The sequence below is a fragment of the Schistocerca cancellata genome, chromosome 7 (genome assembly GCF_023864275.1).
Source record: "Schistocerca cancellata isolate TAMUIC-IGC-003103 chromosome 7, iqSchCanc2.1, whole genome shotgun sequence".
NCBI lineage: Eukaryota > Metazoa > Arthropoda > Insecta > Orthoptera > Acrididae > Schistocerca > Schistocerca cancellata.
In genome coordinates this window covers 499,086,191-499,107,292 of record NC_064632.1, presented here as the reverse complement: position 1 = coordinate 499,107,292, position 21,102 = coordinate 499,086,191, and the positions used below count along the sequence as shown (strand labels likewise).

The 21,102-nt window shown below is 44.6% G+C and overlaps 1 protein-coding gene across 1 annotated transcript in view; it reads left to right on the top strand.

Moving 5' to 3' along the window:
* The window catches only part of LOC126092849 (uncharacterized), a 58,138-nt gene extending 37,327 nt beyond the window's left edge, over positions 1-20,811 (top strand). Inside the window, exon 4 of the mRNA XM_049908579.1 lies at positions 20,188-20,811. Within this exon, the coding sequence (XP_049764536.1) occupies positions 20,188-20,811 (624 nt within the window). The remainder of the gene's footprint in view (positions 1-20,187) is intronic.
* The last annotated feature ends 291 nt before the right edge of the window (positions 20,812-21,102 follow it).

The following is a 21,102-nucleotide window of genomic DNA, read 5'->3' as shown; positions in this document are numbered from 1 at the left end:
GATGAAGAGGTATGCCACACGGTGCATGAGTGTTTGCGAGGACCACCAAGAGAATTTTTTTCTAAAGGAATTTATGCACTTTGTAAGCGCTGGAGGACTTGCATGGAGCGTGGGGGAGATTATGTTGAAAAGTGATACAGCGTTGTACCAATTCTGCACAATAAATAATATTTAAGGTTTTCATTTGACTCACCCTCGTATGTTTACAAAGATTACACAGATGAACGGAGATATTATTTTAGTAACTAAATTTTGTCGCTATTATCTTTGCTTGTTGCGTGTGTTATTTCCGATTTATTCTTTTTCATGATCTAAAACTTCAACAAAATATTTGAGGTAGCATTTGTGTCTAAATTCTATGTGCTCGTTTAGTATTTCTTGTGGGTATTTTCGCGTGTGTATATAGATTTCCAGTACTGTGAATTCCGCAACTTTTGGTACTCCGTGTATTTTCTATTTATCAACAGCGTGGCTTCGCTTTTTTAAAGGCATAAAGAAGCTCGACTGGTTATTCTCGCTGTTTCTAATGTGTTCCTTATATCTGACTTTAAAATTTCTTCATTTTTGGCCAATGTAAAAGTTACCATTTTCAGATGTTCTAGTGCTGGCAGAACGTCATTTTATCGAAAGGTTTTTATTTGTTCGAAAGGGCAGTCGGAAATTTGTGGTTTTCAACCTTGTCGCTAACGACTTGACATGGACGTCACATCATACTAGACGTGACTGCAATGTAGTCACTTTAATATAAATGGCATTCTCATTTAAACACGGTCGCGCCAAAATTGTGTTCGCAGGTGATAAATGCCGAAACAATTTGTCGTTAATAAAGATTATTATAAGCAGCTATTCTCTAATAATAACGTCATTATCTGACATACATCATGGTGCTGGCCCTAAAAAAGGAAAATTTTTGACGTAAATAAGATTTTTATGTCGCGTGCCACAAATTTATTAAAAGACAATTCCATTTTCTACCTTCTACATCTACATCTACGTACATACTGAGCAAGCCAACGTGTGGCACATTTTGGAGGGTACCTTGAACCGCTACTAGACATTTTGCCCTGTTACTCTCTCAAATAGACTGAAGGAAAAAGGACTATCTCTACACCATCGTACAAGCAAAAAAATGGTTCAAATGGCTCTGAGCACTATGGGACTTAACATCTATGGTCATCAGTCCCCTAGAACTTAGAACTACTAAACCTAACTAACCTAAGGACATAACAAAACACCCAGTCATCACGAGGCAGAGAAAATCCCTGACCCCGTCGGGAATCGAACCCGGGACCCCGTGCTCGGGAAGCGAGAACGCCACCACGAGGTGCGGACCCACCGTACAAGCACTTATTCCCCTTACCCTTGTGATCCGCCGGCCGGGGTGGCCGAGCGGTTCTAGGCGCTACAGTCTGGAACCGCGCGACCGCTACGGTCACAGTTTGGAATCCTGCCTCGGGTATGGATGTGTGTGATGTCCTTAGGTTAGTTAGGTTTCAGTAGTCCTAAGTTTTAGGGGACTGATGACCTCAGAAGTTAAGTCCCATAGTGCTCAGAGCCATTTTGAACCTTGATATCCTTACGCGAAATTTACGGGGGCATGCTGACATGTAATGCCACCGAATTTCTTATGCTAAAACTCTTAAGGCTTTTTAAATAACACAAAATTTAACCTTCTACACGTTTATTATTAATTTATACATATTGACAGCCTTCCGTCACAAGAGGCCTCCAAATTTCAGCGTGTAACATGGAAGTGTGTAACGTAACTATATCGGTGCGTGAGAGCGTGCTGTAATTGACTTTCCAATTCGAAGAGTTCCTCCGTACATGGAGTACTCTCTCCGTCAGCATGACAATACCATAACACGCATGAGTCGCTGCGGCGTCTGTAACAATCCGACAATTTGCGTTCACAGTTGTCGATCATTCTCCATACATTCCCAACTTCGTCCCACCCAGTTTTCATCCGTTAATCATGAAGCGGTGAAAGCTGAGGTGAGATTGCGGCTTCGTCAATGAATTCAAACATTCTACAGTGACGGTATCAGCAAACTGGCCTCTCGTTGGGTGAAATGTATTCATCGCAACGGTGAGTATGTTGAAAACTAAATATGTTGACATGAACAATAAAGATAGACAATGATAATATCAAACTTCTTGACAGATTAAAACTGTGTGCAGGGGCGAGACTCGAACTCGGGCAAGTGCTCTACCATCTGACCTACCAAAGCACGACTCACGGCCCGTCCTCACAGCTTTACTTCTGTTAGTACCTCGTCTCCTACTTTCCAAACTTCACAGAAGCTCTCCTGCGAAACTTGCAGAACTAGCACTCTTGGAAGAATGGATATTGCGGAGACATGGCTTAGCCACAGCCTTGGGTCTGTTTCCAGAATGAGATTTTCACTATGTAGTGGAGTGTACGCTGATGTGAAACATCCTGACAGATGAAAACTGTCCCAAGTTCCAGTCTCGGTACGACACACAGGTTTAATCTCACAGGAAGTTTCATATCAGCGCACACTCCACTACAGAGTGAAAATCTCATTCTGGAATGATAATATCGTTTGTTCTATACGAAGAGCTTTAAGGATTTTCACATAAAAAATTCGGAGTTATTGCTTTTCAGAAGGCCCTTGTACACTGGCGCCGGTAGAATCATTCTGCAGTGAACTTCAAACGCCAGTTCTCTAAATATCCACCACAGTGTCGGCGAAAAGAATGTCATTTTCCCTCCTGGGACACCCATTTAATTTCACGAATCATTGTAACTCATGTGACCACCTAAACTACCGATCACAAAACTAGGAGGCCTCCTCTGAATTGCTCCAATGTCTTCCTTTAATCGGACGTAGAGGGGATCCTAAGCACTTCAGCACTACTCAAGGATGGATCCTACTAGTGTGGTCTCCTTTGTAGTGGGGTCTCCTCCGTAGTGTGGTCTCCTCTGTAGTGTGGTCTCCACTGTAGTGTGGTCTCCTTTGTAGTGCGGTCTCCTCTGTAGTGCGGTCTCCTCTGTAGTGTGGTCTCCTCTGTAGTGCGGTCTCCTCTGTAGTGCAGTCTCCTCTGTAGTGTGATCTCCTTTGTAGTGCGGTCTCCTCTGTAGTGCGGTCTCCTCTGTAGTGCGGTCTCCTCTGTAGTGCAGTCTCCTCTGTAGTGTGGTCTCCTTTGTAGTGCGGTCTCCTCTGTAGTGCGGTCTCCTCTGTAGTGCGGTCTCCTCTGTAGTGCAGTCTCCTCTGTAGTGTGGTCTCCTTTGTAGTGCGGTCTCCTCTGTAGTGCGGTCTCCTCTGTAGTGCGGTCTCCTCTGTAGTGCAGTCTCCTCTGTAGTGCAGTCTCCTCTGTAGTGTGGTCTCCTCTGTAGTGCGGTCTCCTCTGTAGTGCGGTCTCCTCTGTAGTGCGGTCTCCTCTGTAGTGTGGTCTCCTCTGTAGTGCAGTCTCCTCTGTAGTGCAGTCTCCTCTGTAATGTGGTCTCCTCTGTAGTCCAGTCTCCTCTGTAGTGTGGTCTCCTCTGTAGTGTGGTCTCCTCTGTGGTGCGGTCTCCTCTGTAGTGCAGTCTCCTCTGTAGTGCAGTCTCCTCTGTAGTGTGGTCTCCTCTGTAGTGCGGTCTCTTCTGTAGTGCAGTCTCCTCTGTAGTGTGCTCTCCTCTGTAGTGTGGTCTCCTCTGTAGTGTGGTCTCCTCTGTAGTGTGGTCTCCCCTGTAGTGCTGTCTCCTCTGTAGTGCAGTCTCCTTTGTAGTGCAGTGTCCTTTGTAGTGCAGTCTCCTTTGTAATGCGGTCTCCTTTGTAGTGCAGTCTCCTTTGTAGTGTGGCCTGCTCTTTGTAGGTGGTATCCTTTGTAGGCGGTCTTTTTTGTAGTGCAGTCTCCTTTGCAGTGCAGTCTCCTTTGTAGATGAGTTACTTTTTTCTGAAAATTTTCCAATATACTTAAGTCGGCCTTTTGCCTTACCTACAACCAACTTCATGCACTCATTCCATTGCATATCGCTTTTCAACCTTATCCCAAAATATTTAACAGACATGACTTTGTCAAGCAGCTCACTACTGATGCAGAATTCCATCATTGTAGGATTTTATCCTAGACATCTGCATTAATTTACATTTTTCTGTATTTAAAGCAAGATTCCATCCATCACACCATATACAAATTTTGTATAGCTCATGTTGTATCCTACCACAGCCATTCAACGACACCTTCCCATACATCAAAGCGTCGTAAGTAAATAGCCACAGACTGCTGGTTATATGCCCCGTCAGATCGTTGATGTTTGTAGATAATGTTGTGAACTGCCAAGACAGCCAATCCACAGTGACGGGTAGCCGAAAGGCACGCATTAAGCTCACGCAGACTGGCGTGAGGTCTGGAACAGTTAAGGTTTTGTATAGTAGCAAATAAAGTACGTAGTTGATGTAATACTTAACTTTATTCCATAATTGGAGAACATCGGTCTTGATGATACATAAGTGCTATCTCAATATACTGGAAATGGCGCCTTGCTAGGTCGTAGCAATTGACGTAGCTGAAGGCTATGCTAACTATCGTCTCGGCAAATGAGAGCGTATTTGTCAGTGTAGTATCGCTAGCAAAGTCGGCTGTACAACTGGGGCGAGTGCTAGGAAGTGTGTCTAGACCTGCCGTGTGGCGGCGCTCTGTCTGCAATCACTGACAGTGGCGACACGCGCGTCCGTCGTATACTAGCGGACCGCGGCCGATTTAAAAGGCTACCACCTAGCAAGTGTGGTGTCTGGTGGTGACACCACAGATGGTATGAATAGTTCTATCACATGTCGTTGGAGCACTCATAACAACACCCTTTTCTCTGATGGACACTAGTTTTCGGGAACAACGTACCGCGTTCCATTAAGAAGTCTTGGAGCCACTCACATATGTGGGAACCTCTTCCATATGATCGTACCTTCGTTAACAGGCTACAGCGGCGCACCATGTCAAACGATTCCCCGAAATGTAGGAATGTGGAATCTGCCTATTGCCCTTCATCCATGGTTCGCAGTATATCATGTGACAAAAGGGCAAACTGGGATTTACACGAGCGATGCTTTGTAAATTCGAGCTTATTTGTCGATAGGACCTTTTCTGTCTCAATTTCATATATTGGAACTGAGAACATGTTCAAGAATTCTGCAGCAAAACGATGTTTCGGATATAGCGGGCCGTTCTCTTATCCTTCTTATACACAGAAGTCACTTGTGCTTACTTTCAGCCTCTTGGGACTTTATGCTGGGCGAGAGATTCACGACAAATGCAAGCTAAATAAGAAACCAATGTTGTAGAGCACTCTTTGTAAAACCGAACTGGTATTCCATTTGGACCTGGCGAATTACTTGTTTTCAGCTCTTTCAGTCGCTTCTTTACGCCAGGAATGCCTATTACTTTGTCAGCCATACGGTACTGTGTGTCGTCAAACGACGATATTTTTGTAGTGCCCTCCTAAGTGAATGAATTCTTACGGTATCTTGAACGCAAAATTTAAAACTTCATCTTTTTTTGCTGTCTTCTTTTACCACAACTGACTAGTCGACTAGTGACTGGATGGAAGCCTTCGACCCGCTTAGGGATTTTACGTAGGGCCAGTATTTCCTCGAGTTCTCGGAAAGACCTTTTTCTCAGATATGACGGTGGTAGTTGTTGTACGCTTCGCGCATCGATCTTTTTACGGACGCACGAATTTCTGCTAACTTTTGTTTGTCGTCTTATTCGCATTGTTTTTTAAACGGAGAGTGCAACAGTCTCTGCTTCCTCAACATTTACCAGGTTTTATTATTAAACCACGGTGACTCTTTTCTGTTCTTAATCCACATACTCAGCAAGTAGTTCTCCAATTTGCAGATTATTGTCAGTTTAAGCTTTACCCATAATTTTTCTACATCCATCGGACTGGAACTAAATGATATTAATTCGTTGTCTAAGTGGGATGCTAACTATTGCGTATCTGTTCTTTCTAGCGAAAATATCTTGGTTGTAAGACGATCTCAATTATTTATTTTACACGACCGGGTGATTTCGACGAAGTGTCAGTTTGAAGTACTCACACGTGTGTAAACGTAATTTTACACGGTTACCCTGTGTGGATGTACACAATGTACATGTTTCACTTACACTGTATACATTCACACAGGGCGACTGTGTAAAACTGAGAGGATATGAGTAAGCACTTGAAAACGACACGTGGCCGCAATCACGCGATACTGTGAAATAAATTATTGTGATCGTCTTACACCTAAGCTGGAAAATGGAAATGTCTCTTAATTCGTATTTGGCGGTACATTTTTGAAATACTTACTGACTAATCCATAATCTATCGTCAAAGTACGGTACTTCAACCCTAAACACTGCTGCACCCAACTACCCTCAAATTTGGCAGCCTATTTTACTGTCTACCTCACGTTTCATACCCCTACACCTTTCATACTGCTCGCTAAGCCAAATCAAGTTCTTTATGATCTCTGTGTATTCATTTCAAATTTCGCCCGTTTCTAAGTGATAAGCTCAATAATAATAACAAATTGTATTTGTCTCGTTTTGTTTTAATATTGTAACATTACATGTGTAGATTACTTTTGGGCACGCATACGAATTTTAGAAATTATCTGTTCGTATCGTACTGTAGTTCGGTGGCTAAATGGATAATATCAGACTGGAAAAATACATCGTAGGTCCAAAAGGTTTCGCGACTGATTTTATTCCTGGCATATTGACGACGTCAGCGCAGTGATTAAGATGGCAACCTAAACTGACGACTGTGAACACCAGATGTGTATTCGACCAGTCAGTTGTGGTTCAAAAAATGGTTCAAATGGCTCTGAGCACTATGCGACTTAACTTCTGAGGTCATCAGTCGCCTAGAAATTAGAACTAATTAAACCTAACTAACCTAAGGACGTCGCACACATCCATGCCCGAGGCAGGATTCGAACCTGCGACTTTAGCGATCGCGCGGTTCCAGACTGAGGCGCCTAGAACCATGCTCGGCCACCAAGGCCAGCCAGTCAGTTGTGAATAGGTAGTGTTAAATAGTGTGCGTGCGACCATAGTGCCTCAAAGTTGTTGTCTCAGTAACCGCAATGGAGCAACGAACTGGACATAACTAAATCACGTGTTCAAGACATTCTCCAGAATGTTTCAATGAAGAGAAACGTGTGTGAAAAATTTGTCACGCAAAACCTTGACTCAGAAACAAAAACCAACGACGCGTGGACTTGATTGAAATAAAAATCGCGGACAACAGTTTTCTGGAAAAAAAATCATCATGGATGACGAGACTTGGTGTTATCAACACGAACCTACCATAAAGCGACAATGTGCAGAATGGGTCTCTAATGTTTTCCATGACCAAAGAAGGTGCAAATGTAGCACGCGAGTTGAACCGTATCCCAAAGAAATGCTTTTCTCACGGTCTCATATGGCTGTATAAGCGTTCTGCGCTTTGTAGGTAGGTGTGGGTGTGCAGGTAGATGTGGGTATGTGTGGAGAAGGTTGGGGAGGGCTGCGTGTCTATATAGAACACCTGAAGCATTAAAATCAGTATCTTAACTTTTCACTACTGTTATTAATTCGTTCTCGAAATTTTATGGCGTGACGAGGTATATAATTCTCCGTCAGTCACATTTTACTTCATCCACTGGACATCTCGATGGTTAACAATCATCAGATGGAAACCATATTTCGTATAGCTGTTGTTAGTGGCGAGAGTCGGTGATTTCTTGCGGTAGCGCAAAAGGCGGGCACATTCTTTCTGTCTTTACAGGAGTGGGTCCTACGAACTGAACACTTTTCTCTGCAGTGAGCCTACGTTATTTATTCGTATGTCCTCTCAAAATTCCGTTTATTCATCTATCCTTTGATTCATTCGTCGGCTCGCATAGTCCCACGGAATAGAATACGTGAAAGAGATTACAATAAATAAATAATAAACTTTTTTCATATCAGGTGTCACAGTCACAAATTTATTAAAATGCAGTTCCGTTTTCCACCTTACCTGTCTTACAATAACTGCCCTTTTATATCACATGATCAATGTAAGCCATCTGCAATTTCCAATTGCAACTCCTATCGCCGTAGCTTTATACCATTTCCTCATGGGAGGTGTATACAAATGTGCGTAGACTCTAGCAAGAACAAAGTTCCATAATCGTCAGCGATGAAAAATGAACTCTGTTTTTGCTCGAGTCTTCTACGGCATCTGTTATATGCTTAAAGAACAGAAGCACACTTCTAGGCATCGTGTAATATCACGACGATAGAGCTATCAACTAGTATCAAACAAAGCTTTAATTTGAGCGATAAATACGGTAAATATCTGAGAATGTACAAAAATTGGTTCAAATGGCTCTAAGCACTATCGGACGTAACATCTGAGATCATCAGTCCCCTAGATTTACAACTACTTAAACGTAACTAACCTAAGTACATCAAACATATCCATGCCCGAGGCAGAATTCGAACCTGCGACCGTAGCAGCAGCAGGGTTCCGGACTGAAGCGCCTAGAACCGCTCGGTCACACCGGCCGGCTGAGGATGTACATTTGGAGCACAGCTTTGTACGGTAGCGAAACATGGACTGTGGGAAAACTGGAACAGAAGAGAATCGAAGCACTTGAGATGTGATGCTGCAGAAGAATATTGAAAGTAAGGTTCACTGATAAGGTAAGGAATGACGAGGTTGTCCGCTGAATCGGCGACAAAAGGAATATGTGGAAAACGCCGACAAGGAGAGGGGATAGAGGTAAACACTGTACATGAAGACAGATCGGAATGTATCGAACACATAGCTGAGGACGTAGGTTGCAAGTGCCACTCTGAGATGGAGAGGTTGGCACACGAGAGGAATTCGTGGTGGACCACATCAAACGCGTCAGAAGACTGGCGACTCAAAAGAGAAAAAAAAAGAAAAGGGAAGAAAAAGCTACTGGATGTCCACAGTGTTGCGACAGGTGACGTTTCATCCTCCACCAGATACTTGACCTTTGGTGCGTACGTTTAAACGTCTGAAAGTAATCATCTTGCGACAATCGTCGGAAGTATGCAGGCCGAAGGAGGGAGCGTTATGGTCTGGGGAACGTTCTCGTGGCATTTTGTGGGTAAACTCGACATCTGGAAGGCACGTCGAATCAACACATGTGTGCGTCCATCCTTGGGGACCATATCCTCCTCTACAAGGAGTACCTCTAAATCACGGGGATGCGGGTTCGATTCCCGGCCGTGTTGGGGATTTTCTCTGCCCAGGTGGCTAGATTGGACTGTGTACAAGTTGGGAATTTGGATGGGCGCGGTCTAAGGTATTGTAGTCATGGACTGTGCTGCCGGTCACGGCGGAGGTTCGAGTCCTCCCTCGGGCGTGGGTGTGTGTGTTTGTCCTTAGGATAATTTAGGTTAAGCAGTGTGTAAGCTTAGGAACTCATGACCTTAGCAGTTAAGTCCCATACGATTTCACACACATTTGAACATTTTGTATGAGAGCTGATGACGGCGCAGTTGAGCGCCCCACAAACCGCACAATCAAACGCCTTGTTAAATCCGCAGGGCAAAACAGGTAGTTGGAATTGTGGAAAGGGGCCAAAAATGAGTGGCTGTCAGTTACACTCGAACACATATAACTTTATTTAGTTGCCCAAACATTACAGCGCAAATTTCCGAGCTTAACTATCTACTGAATATGTTACACAATCTTATGGCTTAAGGGCACAACTTCTTCAATTTTTAAAACGGCTGAAGGCCCATGATTTAACACAACTACAATAAATTTTCAAAAGACAGAAAGCGCAAGGTTTTATCCTTAAATGATATTTCAAATGAGGTTGAAGGCCCAAACAATGTAAGATTTGGCAAGTAACTAATATTAATTTTAAAACGGCTGAAGGCCCATGATTTAGAAACACAACTACAATAAATGTTCAAAGGCAGAAGGCCCAAAGCTTTATCCTTAAATAATTTTTAAAAAAGGATGCTGAAGGCCCAAGCAATCTAAGACTTAACAATAAGGAATTTTACTCTTAAAACGGCTGAAGGCCCATGATTCAAAACACAACTACAATAAATTTTTACCAGGCAGAAAGCCCAAGGCTTTACCCTTAAATAATTTTTTTAAATGAGTCTGAAGGCCCAAGCAGTGCAAGATTTAACAGTTAAGGAATTTAAATTTTGAGACGGCTGAAGGCCTATGATTGAAAAACACTACTACAATAAATTTTCAAAAGGCAGAAGGCCCAAAGCTTTATCCAGAAAAAAAAAAATTTAAATGAGGCTGAAGGCCCAATCAATCTAAGACTTAACAAGTAAGGAATTTTAATTTTAAGGCAGCTGAAGGCCCATGACTGAAAAACACTACTACAATAAATTTTCAAAAGCCAGAAGGCCCAAAGCTTTATCCAAAAATATTTTAAATGAGGCTGAAGGCCTAAACAATGCAAGACTTGACATATAAGGAAATTTCAGTTAAAAACGGCTGAAGAACCGTTATTTAAAAGCCAACTAAAAGCATACAAATTCAAACGATCGGCTATGAGCCATGAAAATACACAGTCAAACACCAATAAGAAAAGGCAGTACAGCCAGCGGCGTTCAGAAGTTTCCGGGGGTCGGTCTGCACTTGAAATATTAAAGTTCGCTTGCCGGCCGCGGTTGTCTAGCGGTTCTGGCGCTGCAGTCCGGAACCGCGGGACTGCTACGGTCGCAGGTTCGAATCCTGCCTCGGGCATGGGTGTGTGTGATGTCCTTAGGTTAGTTAGGTTTAAGTAGTTCTAAGTTCTAGGGGACTTATGACCTAAGATGTTGAGTCCCATAGTGCTCAGAGCCATTTGAACCCTTTGAACCATTAAAGTTCGCTTAGGGGAGACAGGTAGTCGGCCCAACTATATCCGATCCACCGGCAACCCAACCAAGAGACAGTCAACGGACCCCCCGAGAAGACGACTTGGTTTCCACTCGACCAGTACACAAGGAACTCCAAAGCCAAAACGTAAAAGACGTAGCCTCCCACAACCATGTATACATAAGCTGTCAAAGCTACACACACGTGTTGGACAGCGACAACACGGTGAGGAAAGGACACTGCCTGAATTTTACGTCAGCCCAAGGACAGGTAACCGGAACGCTAACGGCCACAAGGCAGAAAATTCCGCCGGTGCACTTGGACTTCAAATAACCAAAATACATTTAAACTCCACCGGATGGTGGCCAAACTTTCGCCAACTCGAACACTCGCTGTTGCTCAAGGGGAATACCCCCAGCAGCCAACCATGGAAACCAACGGCACAATGTGAACAGATTGGCTTCGGCAATTAAATCACCACTCGACTTAGATGTCCTGGGTAGGTGAGCTACGAACCTCGTAGTAACCGGAACAGCTCCCACACACTCTGACACTGCGTACAGACCGCCAGGGGGCCCGGCCTACAGCGCTGTGCGGAGATTTCCTACCTGATCCACACCAACCGATCGACTGCCGCACACCGGCTAGCCAGAAACTATAAGCACCAGACCCAAAAAATGTTCAAATGTGTTGTAAGTAGGCTGTTTATGTTTTCTTATTGGCAACGTTACGTAGCGCTCTGTATGAAAATCACTGGCTGTGCTGTGTGCAGTCTGTGGCTAGTTTGCATTGTTGTCTACCATTGTAGTGTTGGGCAGCTGGATGTGAACAGCTCGTAGCGTTGCGCAGTTGGGAAGACAGAACAAGGTGCGAATATCGTTACACACCGCTGCTGCCACACGTAGAAAGAGGAAGAACCACGGCATAACCGCAATAACCGCGGGAAACCAAACGCAGAGTAACAGCCAAGGTTTAAACCAACGCATAAGCCAGGGCCAGCGCAACTCACACAACAACAACATCCACATGCAGTTTGTTGGTCCTTAGCACGTTGACATCTATAAGCAAGACAGTAAAACGTGTCATCCAGTTCGCAGTGTACATTGTGGCGTTCGCTGTGTTATTCGGTGGTTTGGTATTTTATTAATTTGCAAATGAAAATAATAACCTTATTTCATTACATTGAGTAATTACTAAATAATTTTTCCCCCGGCTAAAGATTTGGTCAAGTTGCTAAAGAACTCCAAGTTAACGTCGTGTTAAAGTGTTGTCTGTAACTTGTGTAAGTGTCACTAAATCACAGTTCATACAACAGATTCTATGCAACTATTGATTATTATGGCAACAGTTATCTTCAGCAAAATGATCATTAAAACCACCAAATATCAGCCGCGCACAACATTGACATATGTTACCTGAAACAACATTCTTCGCAACTCGGGCTTAATTTCCGCTCCATACATCAGCTAGAAAAGTTTGTTATAACGATCGTGCTGTGAGCACTGTTTTTAAAGAACCAATCTGATTCGAATTACTTTCATTAAAATGAGTTCGGGACCACCGATGCACATTTATTTTTACACATTTTTATTACCTTCGGCATTTATATCTGCAGAGTTGCGTAATTTGTATTTGCCGCTGAGATAATTGTTAAGATTGCGGCAGACAATTGATAGAGACTTTCTATTGTTAGAGCAAATAGTATAAGTTTTTGAAATGTTTATTAAACTTTACTTTCATATGGTGCACTATTTTGACTTCATCAAGCAAACATTTGACTTTTTTCTAAGGAAAACATAGACAGATAACGCGAAACAAATCGCTATCATCAACGGCTGTGCTCCTTGCAGCGGAAAGAAATAATTAATACAGATAATGCTTACTGAGAGAGGAATTAAATTTACAAATAATTATTCACTCATATTTATAATAATAATGAACTCTATTCTCAAGTAATAATTAAAAATCTTGCCTCCTGATCCTAAAAAAGCCGACCAACAAAAGGTAAAAACAACGGAAGACAAACGCAGATCACAAAAGGAATTTACAGTTATCATTGTCTCTTTATGATACACATAGATATGTCCAATTACATCACAAAATATTGTAAAAATACTCTACTGGCCCTACAACTGCTACACCAAGAAGAAATGCAGATGATAAACTGGTATTCACTCGACAAATATATATTATATTAGAACTGACTTGTGATTACATTTTCACGCAGTTTGGGTGCATAGATCCTGAGAAATCAGTACCCAGAACAACCAACTCTGGCCGTAATAACGACCTTGATACGCCTGGGCATTGAGTCAAACAGAGCTTGGATGGCGTGTACAAGTACAGCTGCCCATGCAGCTTCAACACGATACCACAGTTCATCAAGGGTAGTGACTGGCGTATTGTGACGAGCCAGTTGGTCGGCCACCATTGACCAGACGTTTACAGTTGGTGAGAGATCTGGAGAATGTTCTGGCCAGGGCAGCAGTCGAACATTTTCTGTATCCAGAAACACCCGTACAGGACCTGCAACATGCGGTCTGGCATTATCCTGCTGAAATGTAGGCTTTGGCAGGGATCGAATGAAGGGTTGAGCCACGGGTCGTAACACATCTGAAATGTAACGTCCACTGTGTAAAGTGCCGTCAATGCGAACAAGAGGTGACCGAGACGTGTAACCAATGGCAGCCCATACCATCACGCCGGTTGATACGCCAGTATGGCGATGACGAATACACGCTTCCAATGTGCATTCACCGCGATGTCGCCAAACACGGATGCGACCATCATGATGCTGTAAACGGAACCTGGAGTCATCCGAAAAAATGACGTTTTGCCATTCGTGCACCCGGGTTCGTCGTTGAGTACACGATCGCAGGTGTTCCTCTCTGTGATGCAGCATCAAGGGTAACCGCAGCCATGGTCTCCGAGCTGATAGTCAATGCTGCTGCAAAAGTCGTCGGACTGTTCGAGCAGATTGTTGTTGTCTTGCAAACGTCCCCACCTGTTGACTCAGGGATCGAGACGTGGCTGCACGATCCGTTACAGCCATGCAGATAAGATCCCTGTCATCTCGACTGCTAGTGATACGAGGCCGTTATGATCCGACACGGCGTTCCGTATTACCCTCCTGAATCCACCGATTCCATATTTTGCTAACAGTCATTGGATCTCGACCAACGCGAGCAGCAATGTCGCCATACGGTAAACTGCAATCGCAATAGGCTACATTCCGACCTTTATCAAAGTAGGAAAGGTGATGGTACACCTGTCTCCTCCTTACACGAGGCATCACAGCAACCTTTCACCAGCCAACGCCGGTCAACTGCTGTTTGTGTATGAGAAATCGATTGGAAACTTTCCTCATGTCTGCACGTTGTAGGTCTCGCCACCGGCACCAACCTTGTGTGAATGCTCTGAAAATCTAATCATTTGCATATCACAGCATCTTCTACCTGTAGGTTAAATTTCGCGTCTGTAGCATGTCATCTTCCTGGTGTAGCAATTGTAATGGCAAGTAGCGTAATTAACATTTACCATCGTTAGATAATGTTTATAACTGCTAGAGGCATAATTTCCTCTCGTCGCACTGTAGCTAAAATTTATCTCGTGGATGTTACAACATGCATGTTTCGAAGAGCACCAGGTTAAGTTTACCGATTCCCCTGACCACCAGACTCTCCGCGCCACAGATCCTCGACCGAGAAACTGGTCACAGCTCTGCAGTTGGCAAGGCTCCTCGTCGCTGTCGGCAACTTTCAGAACCTCACTTCCGTCCTCGCACGCCTCGCAGCGGTCCGCGCAGCAGAAGTTGGTTGATAAGACTTTTGAGTGGTAGTCACATTAACGCGAGTGACCAGAGTGTAACAGTAGAGTTGGAAAATGGAATTATCTTTGAAACCTTCCCGTCTCCTCTATACCTGTTTTGTTAATGATAACCTTCCCTTTTACAGTAAACTATGAAACCTTTCCTTACGATTTCTATCTCTTGCTTAATAATAACAAATGAAATGTTCCCTTTGAAATTTATTCTCTTTATCTTCGCATACAAATTTAATTGCTGCTTATTAAAAGTGATTTTTTGATTATTTAGACGAACCATAGGATGTGTCGTCGTCGTGGCCCTCAGTCGTTATCTGCAATAACCCAAAACTGTTCCTTACCTTTTTTACTGTTACTGGATCACCGACTGACTGCTACATCGAACTGAGTCTTGAATATACTTACTCTGTTTTACTATACTCTATTAGCTGCTAGTGGGCTTTCATAATAAGTGGCTGTATTTATTACCAAAGCTGACGTTTTTCTTTAACAGCAAAGCTGACGTTATTCTTTAATTAATTTTACTGAAGTTACGTAATTCATAGTTAAACTTTTTCTTGATAACAATAAGATTTTGCAAAGTTTTACATTGATGGTTTTTGGGATGGATTATAATTAGAAATGCAATATTGCTGGCAAAAGTTAATTATATTCTGAATGAAATGATTTTACAAACGTTCAAATGGGAATTACTTTTTGAAATAATCTTAGAAAATAATTCAATAATATTAGATGTAATGGTTAGTTGATGTCTCTGTTTTTTTTTTTTTTTTTTTTTTTTTTTTTTTTTTTTTTTTTTTTCATCAGTCTACTGACTGGTCGAATTCCTTTCCTATGCTAACCTCTTCATCTCAGAGTACCACTTGCAACCTACGTCCTCATTTATTTGCTTCACGTATTCCAATCTCTGTCTTCCTCTACAGTTTTAGCCCTCTACAGCTCCCTCTAGTACCATGGAAGTCATTCCCTCATGTCTTAGCAGATGTCCTATCATCCTGGCCCTTCTCCTTATCAGTGTTTTCGACATATTCCTTTCCTCTCCGATTCTGTGTAGAACCTCTTCATTCCTTACCTTATCAGTCCACCTAAATTTCAACATTCGTCTATAGCACCACATCTCAAATGCTTCGATTCTCTTCTGTTCCGGTTTTCCCACAGTCCATGTTTCACTACCATACAATGCTGTACTCCAGACGTACATCCTCAGAAATTTCTTCCTCAAATTAAGGCCGGTATTTGATATTAGTAGACTTCTCTTGGCCAGAAATGCCTTTTTTGCCATAGCGAGTCTGCTTTTGATGTCCTCCTTGCTCCGTCCGTCATTGGTTATTTTACTGCCTAGGTAGCAGAATTCCTTAACTTCATTGACTTCGTGACCATCAATCCTGATGTTAAGTTTCTCGCTGTTCTCATTTCTACTACTTCTCATTACCTTCGTCTTTCTCCGTTTTACTCTCAAACCATACTGTGTACTCATTAGACTGTTCATTCCGTTCAGCAGATAATTTAATTCTTTTTCACTTTCACTCAGGATAGCAATGTCATCAGCGAATCGTATCATTGATATCCTTTCACCATGTATTTTCATTCCACTCCTGAAGCTTTCTTTTATTTCCATCATTGCTTCCTCGATGTACAGATTGAAGAGTAGGGGCGAAAGGCTACAGCCTTATCTTACAACCTTCTTAGTACGAGCACTTTGTTCTTGATCGTCCACTCTTATTATTTCCTCTTGGTTGTTGTACATATTGTATATGACCCGTCTCTCCCTATAGCTTACCCCTACTTTTTTCAGAATCTCGAACAGCTTGCACCATTTTATATTGTCGAACGCTTTTTCCAGGTCGACAAATCCTATGAAAGTGTCTTGATTTTTCTTTAGTCTTGCTTCCATTATTAGCCGTAACGTCAGAATTGCCTCTCTCGTCCCTTTACTTTTCCTAAAGCCAAACTGATCGTCACCTAGCGCATTCTCAATTTTCTCTCTGTACATCCGTTTATAATCTCTTGTAAATGATAGCTGGTGGCTGGCAGGCACACTACTCCTCTCAACCTGCTACCGACTCGCTTCACATCTCGCTTACTACTGACTGCTACGAACGCTAAAGTGCGGTCTCTCCTGCCAACAATGCTTTCTGGAGCAGACAATCCCTGCTACGATTACAAAATGTATCAATCCGCGGTCTTTCCAGCGCTTTTCTTAAAATGTATCCATACGCGGTCTCTCCCGCCCTTTTTAAAATTATATCAATTTGCGGTCTCTCTTGTCAACAATTCTTTGGTGCAGACGTTCCCTGCTACCACAGTTATTTCCAACATGACAAATATTAATTATTTGAACTATCAGTTTAATAAGTCACGGCTGCAAAATACTAACGCGAATTCCTTAGAGACGAATGGAAAAACTAGTAGAAGCCGACCTCGGGGAAGATCAGTTTGGATTCCGTAGAAATATGGGAACACGTGAGCAAAACTGACCCTACGACTTATCTTGGAAGTTAGATTAAGGAAAGGCAAACCTACGTTTCTAGCATTTGTACACTTAGAGAAAGCTTTTGTCAGTGTTGAGTGAAATTCTCTCTTTCAGATTCTGAAGGTGGCAGGGGTAAAATACACTCCTGGAAATTGAAATAAGAACACCATGAATTCATTGTCCCAGGAAGGGGAAACTTTATTGACACATTCCTGGGGTCATACACATCACATGATCACACTGACAGAACCACAGGCACATAGACACAGGCAACAGAGTATGCACAATGTCGGCACTAGTACAGTGTATATCCACCTTTCGCAGCAATGCAGGCTGCTATTCTCCCATGGAGACGATCGTAGAGATGCTGGATGTAGTCCTGTGGAACGGCTTGCCATGCCATATCCATCTGGCGCCTCAGCTGGACCAGCGTTCGTGCTGGACGTGCAGACCACGTGAGACGACGCTTCATCCAGTCCCAAACATGCTCAATGGGGGACAGATCCGGAGATATTGCTGGCCAGGGTAGTTGACTTACACCTTCTAGAGCACGTTGGGTGGCACGGGATACATGCGGACGTGCATTGCCCTGTTGGAACAGCACGTTCCCTTGCCGGTCTAGGAATGGTAGAACGATGGGTTCGATGACGGTTTGGATGTACCGTGCACTATTCAGTGTCCCCTCGACGATCACCAGTGGTGTACGGCCAGTGTAGGAGATCGCTCCCCACACCATGATGCCGGGTGTTGGCCCTGTGTGCCTCGGTCGTATGCAGTCCTGATTGTGGCGCTCACCTGCAAGGCGCCAAACACGCATACGACCATCATTGGCACCAAGGCAGAAGCGACTCTCATCGCTGAAGACGACACGTCTCCATTCGTCCCTCCATTCACGCCTGTCGCGACACCACTGGAGGCGGGCTGCACGATGTTGGGGCGTGACCGGAAGACGGCCTAACGGTGTGCGGGACCGTAGCCCAGCTTCATGGAGACGGTTGCGAATGGTCCTCGCCGATACCCCAGGAGCAACAGTGTCCCTAATTTGCTGGGAAGTGGCGGTGCGGTCCCCTACGGCACTGCGTAGGATCCTACGGTCATAGCGTGCATCCGTGCGTCGCTGCGGTCCGGTCCAAGGTCGACGGGCACGTGCACCTTCCGCCGACCACTGACGACAACATCGATGTACTGTGGAGACCTCACGCCCCACGTGTTGAGCAATTCGGCGGTACGTCCACCCGGCCTCCCGCATGCCCACTATACGCCCTCGCTCAAAGTCCGTCAACTGCACATACGGTTCACGTCCACGCTGTCGCGGCATGCTACCAGTGTTAAAGACTGCGATGGAGCTCCGTATGCCACGGCAAACTGGCTGACACTGACGGCGGCGGTGCACAAATGCTGCGCAGCTAGCGCCATTCGACGGCCAACACCGCGGTTCCTGGTATGTCCGCTGTGCCGTGCGTGTGATCATTGCTTGTACAGCCCTCTCGCAGTGTCCGGAGCAAGTATGGTGGGTCTGACACACCGGTGTAAATGTGTTCTTTTTTCCATTTCCAGGAGTGTACATAGAACGAAAGGCTATTTACAATTTGTACAGAAACCAAATGGTAGTTATAAGAGTTGAGGGGCATGGTCGGAAGCAGTGGTTGGGAAGGGCGTGAGACAAGGTTGTAGCCTCTCCCCGATGGTATTCAATCTGTATATTGAGCAAACAGTGAAGGAAACAAAAGAAAAATTCGGAGTTGGTATTAAAATCCACGGAGAAGAAATAAAAACCTTGAGGTTCGCCGATGACATTGTAATTCTGTCGGAGACAGCAAAGGACTTGGAAGAGCGTTGAACGGAATGGATAGCGTCTTGAAAGGAGGATATAAGGTGAACATCAACAAAAGCAAAACGAGGATAATGGAATGTAGTCGAATTAAGTCGGGAGATACTGAGGGTATGAGATTAAGAAATGAGACACTTAAAGTAGAAAAGGAGTTTTGCTGTTTGGGGTGTAAAATAACTGATGATGGTCGAAGTAGAGAGAATATAAAATGTAGATTGGGAATGGCAAGGAAAGCGTTTCTGAAGAAGAGAAATTTGTTAACATCGAGTATAGATTTAAGTGTCAGGAAGTCATTTCTGAAAGTATTTGTATGGAGTGTAGCCATGTATGGAAGTGAAACATGGACGATAAATAGTTTCGAGACGAAGAGAATAGAAGCTTTCGAAATGTGGTGCTACAGAAGAATGCTGAAGATTAGATGGGTAGATCACGTAACTAATGAGGAGGTGAAACTTCCTGGCAGATTAAAACTGTGTGCCCGACCGAGACTCGAACTCGGGACCTTTGCCTTTCGCGGGCAAGTGCTCTACCATCTGAGCTACGGAAGCACGACTCACGGCCGGTACTCACAGCTTTACTTCTGCCAGTACCTCGTCTCCTACCTTCCAAACTTTACAGAAGCTCTCCTGCGTACCATGCAGAACTAGCACTCCTGAAAGAAAGGATATTGCGGAGACATGGCTTAGCCACAGCCTGGGGGATGTTTCCAGAATCCTCAGACACCCGCAGCAGAGTGAAAATCTCATTCTGGTAATGAGGAGGTATTGAATAGGATTGGGGAGAAGAGGAGTTTGTGGCACAACTTGACTAGAAGAAGGGATCGATTGGTAGGACATGTTCTGAGGCATCAAGGGATCACTAGTTTAGCATTGGAGGGCAGCGTGGAGTGTATAAATCGTAGAGGGAGACCAAGAGATGAATACACCAAGCAGATTCAGAAGGATGTAGGTTGCAGTAGGTACTGGGAGATGAAGAAGTTTGCACAGGATAGAGTAGCATGGAGAGCTGCATCAAACCTCTCTCATGACTGAAGACCATAACAAAAACAACAAATATTAATTATTCCTACTTAATCCTATTAATAAAATATAAACATGTTTCATAAATTGTGGTTTGCAATAGACAATAGAAATATACACGTCTTACATCTGTAAGAAATGAATGTCAATAAAAGGTGTTCATCGTTGCTGTTGCGGGTCGAGTCGCCGCTCGCCACTACGGAGAACTCGGTTGCAGGTGCGGATGTTGCCGCTGCGTTCCCGGAAGTCCTCGCGAGACGGCGGCACCGGCGGCCAGGAGGAAGAGGGAGACGCGGAGGACCTGGAGGCGGCGGAGCGATACACGGACGGCGAGCTGGCCGCGTACTGCGTGCTGGGGGGCGCGTGCGCCGTGGCCGCGGTGGGCGCGCTGCTGCTCGCCTCGGCGCGCTACCTGCGCGGCCTGGCCGCCTGCCTGCTGGGCGGCGGCGCCGGGGGCGGCGGGGGCGGCGCCGGGGGCGGCGGGGGCGGCGGCGAGGCGCTGCTGCAGTCCTTCCTGTCCGCGCCGTGGCGCCTGCGGCACCACCGCATGGCCGACGCCGGCGGCGCCGCCCCCGGGGCGCCGTCAGTCATATACTCGGGCTCGTTCGCCGGCAGCGGCGCCGACGCCACCGCCTCCTGGACGTCTGGCCTCCAACCACAGCAGCAGCAGCAGCAGCAGCAGCAGTCGCCGTCCGCCCCCGCGGCCAGCAGGCTTCGCCTCTTCAGCTGCCGTTCCACCAGCCTGCTACTGCCCCCTCGCCGGATTGGCCTTCCGACCAAAGACCTGTTGCAGCCGCTTAGCGCTCCTGCCGGGCACGAGAACCCTGGCTACCGCGATTAAAGTATGTTGTGGTCATGAGGGAAACCCTTTAAGACATGTATTTTCTGCGACAAGTATTTTTGTAACAGGGCTTCGGTAATACTGTTACGAGTCGTAGTTGCGATGTGCATTGTTCTTAATTCAAGTGACGTCTGTGGAATGTGTACAAAACATGATCCATCATATAACAATAATTTATTACGCACAAGATCATTTAAAATTACAGTGTTAACATTAACCGTTTCAGCACTTCAATGCCACATTCATATGTGATTAATCCGCTAAAACATTTGTTATGGCATATGACAATTG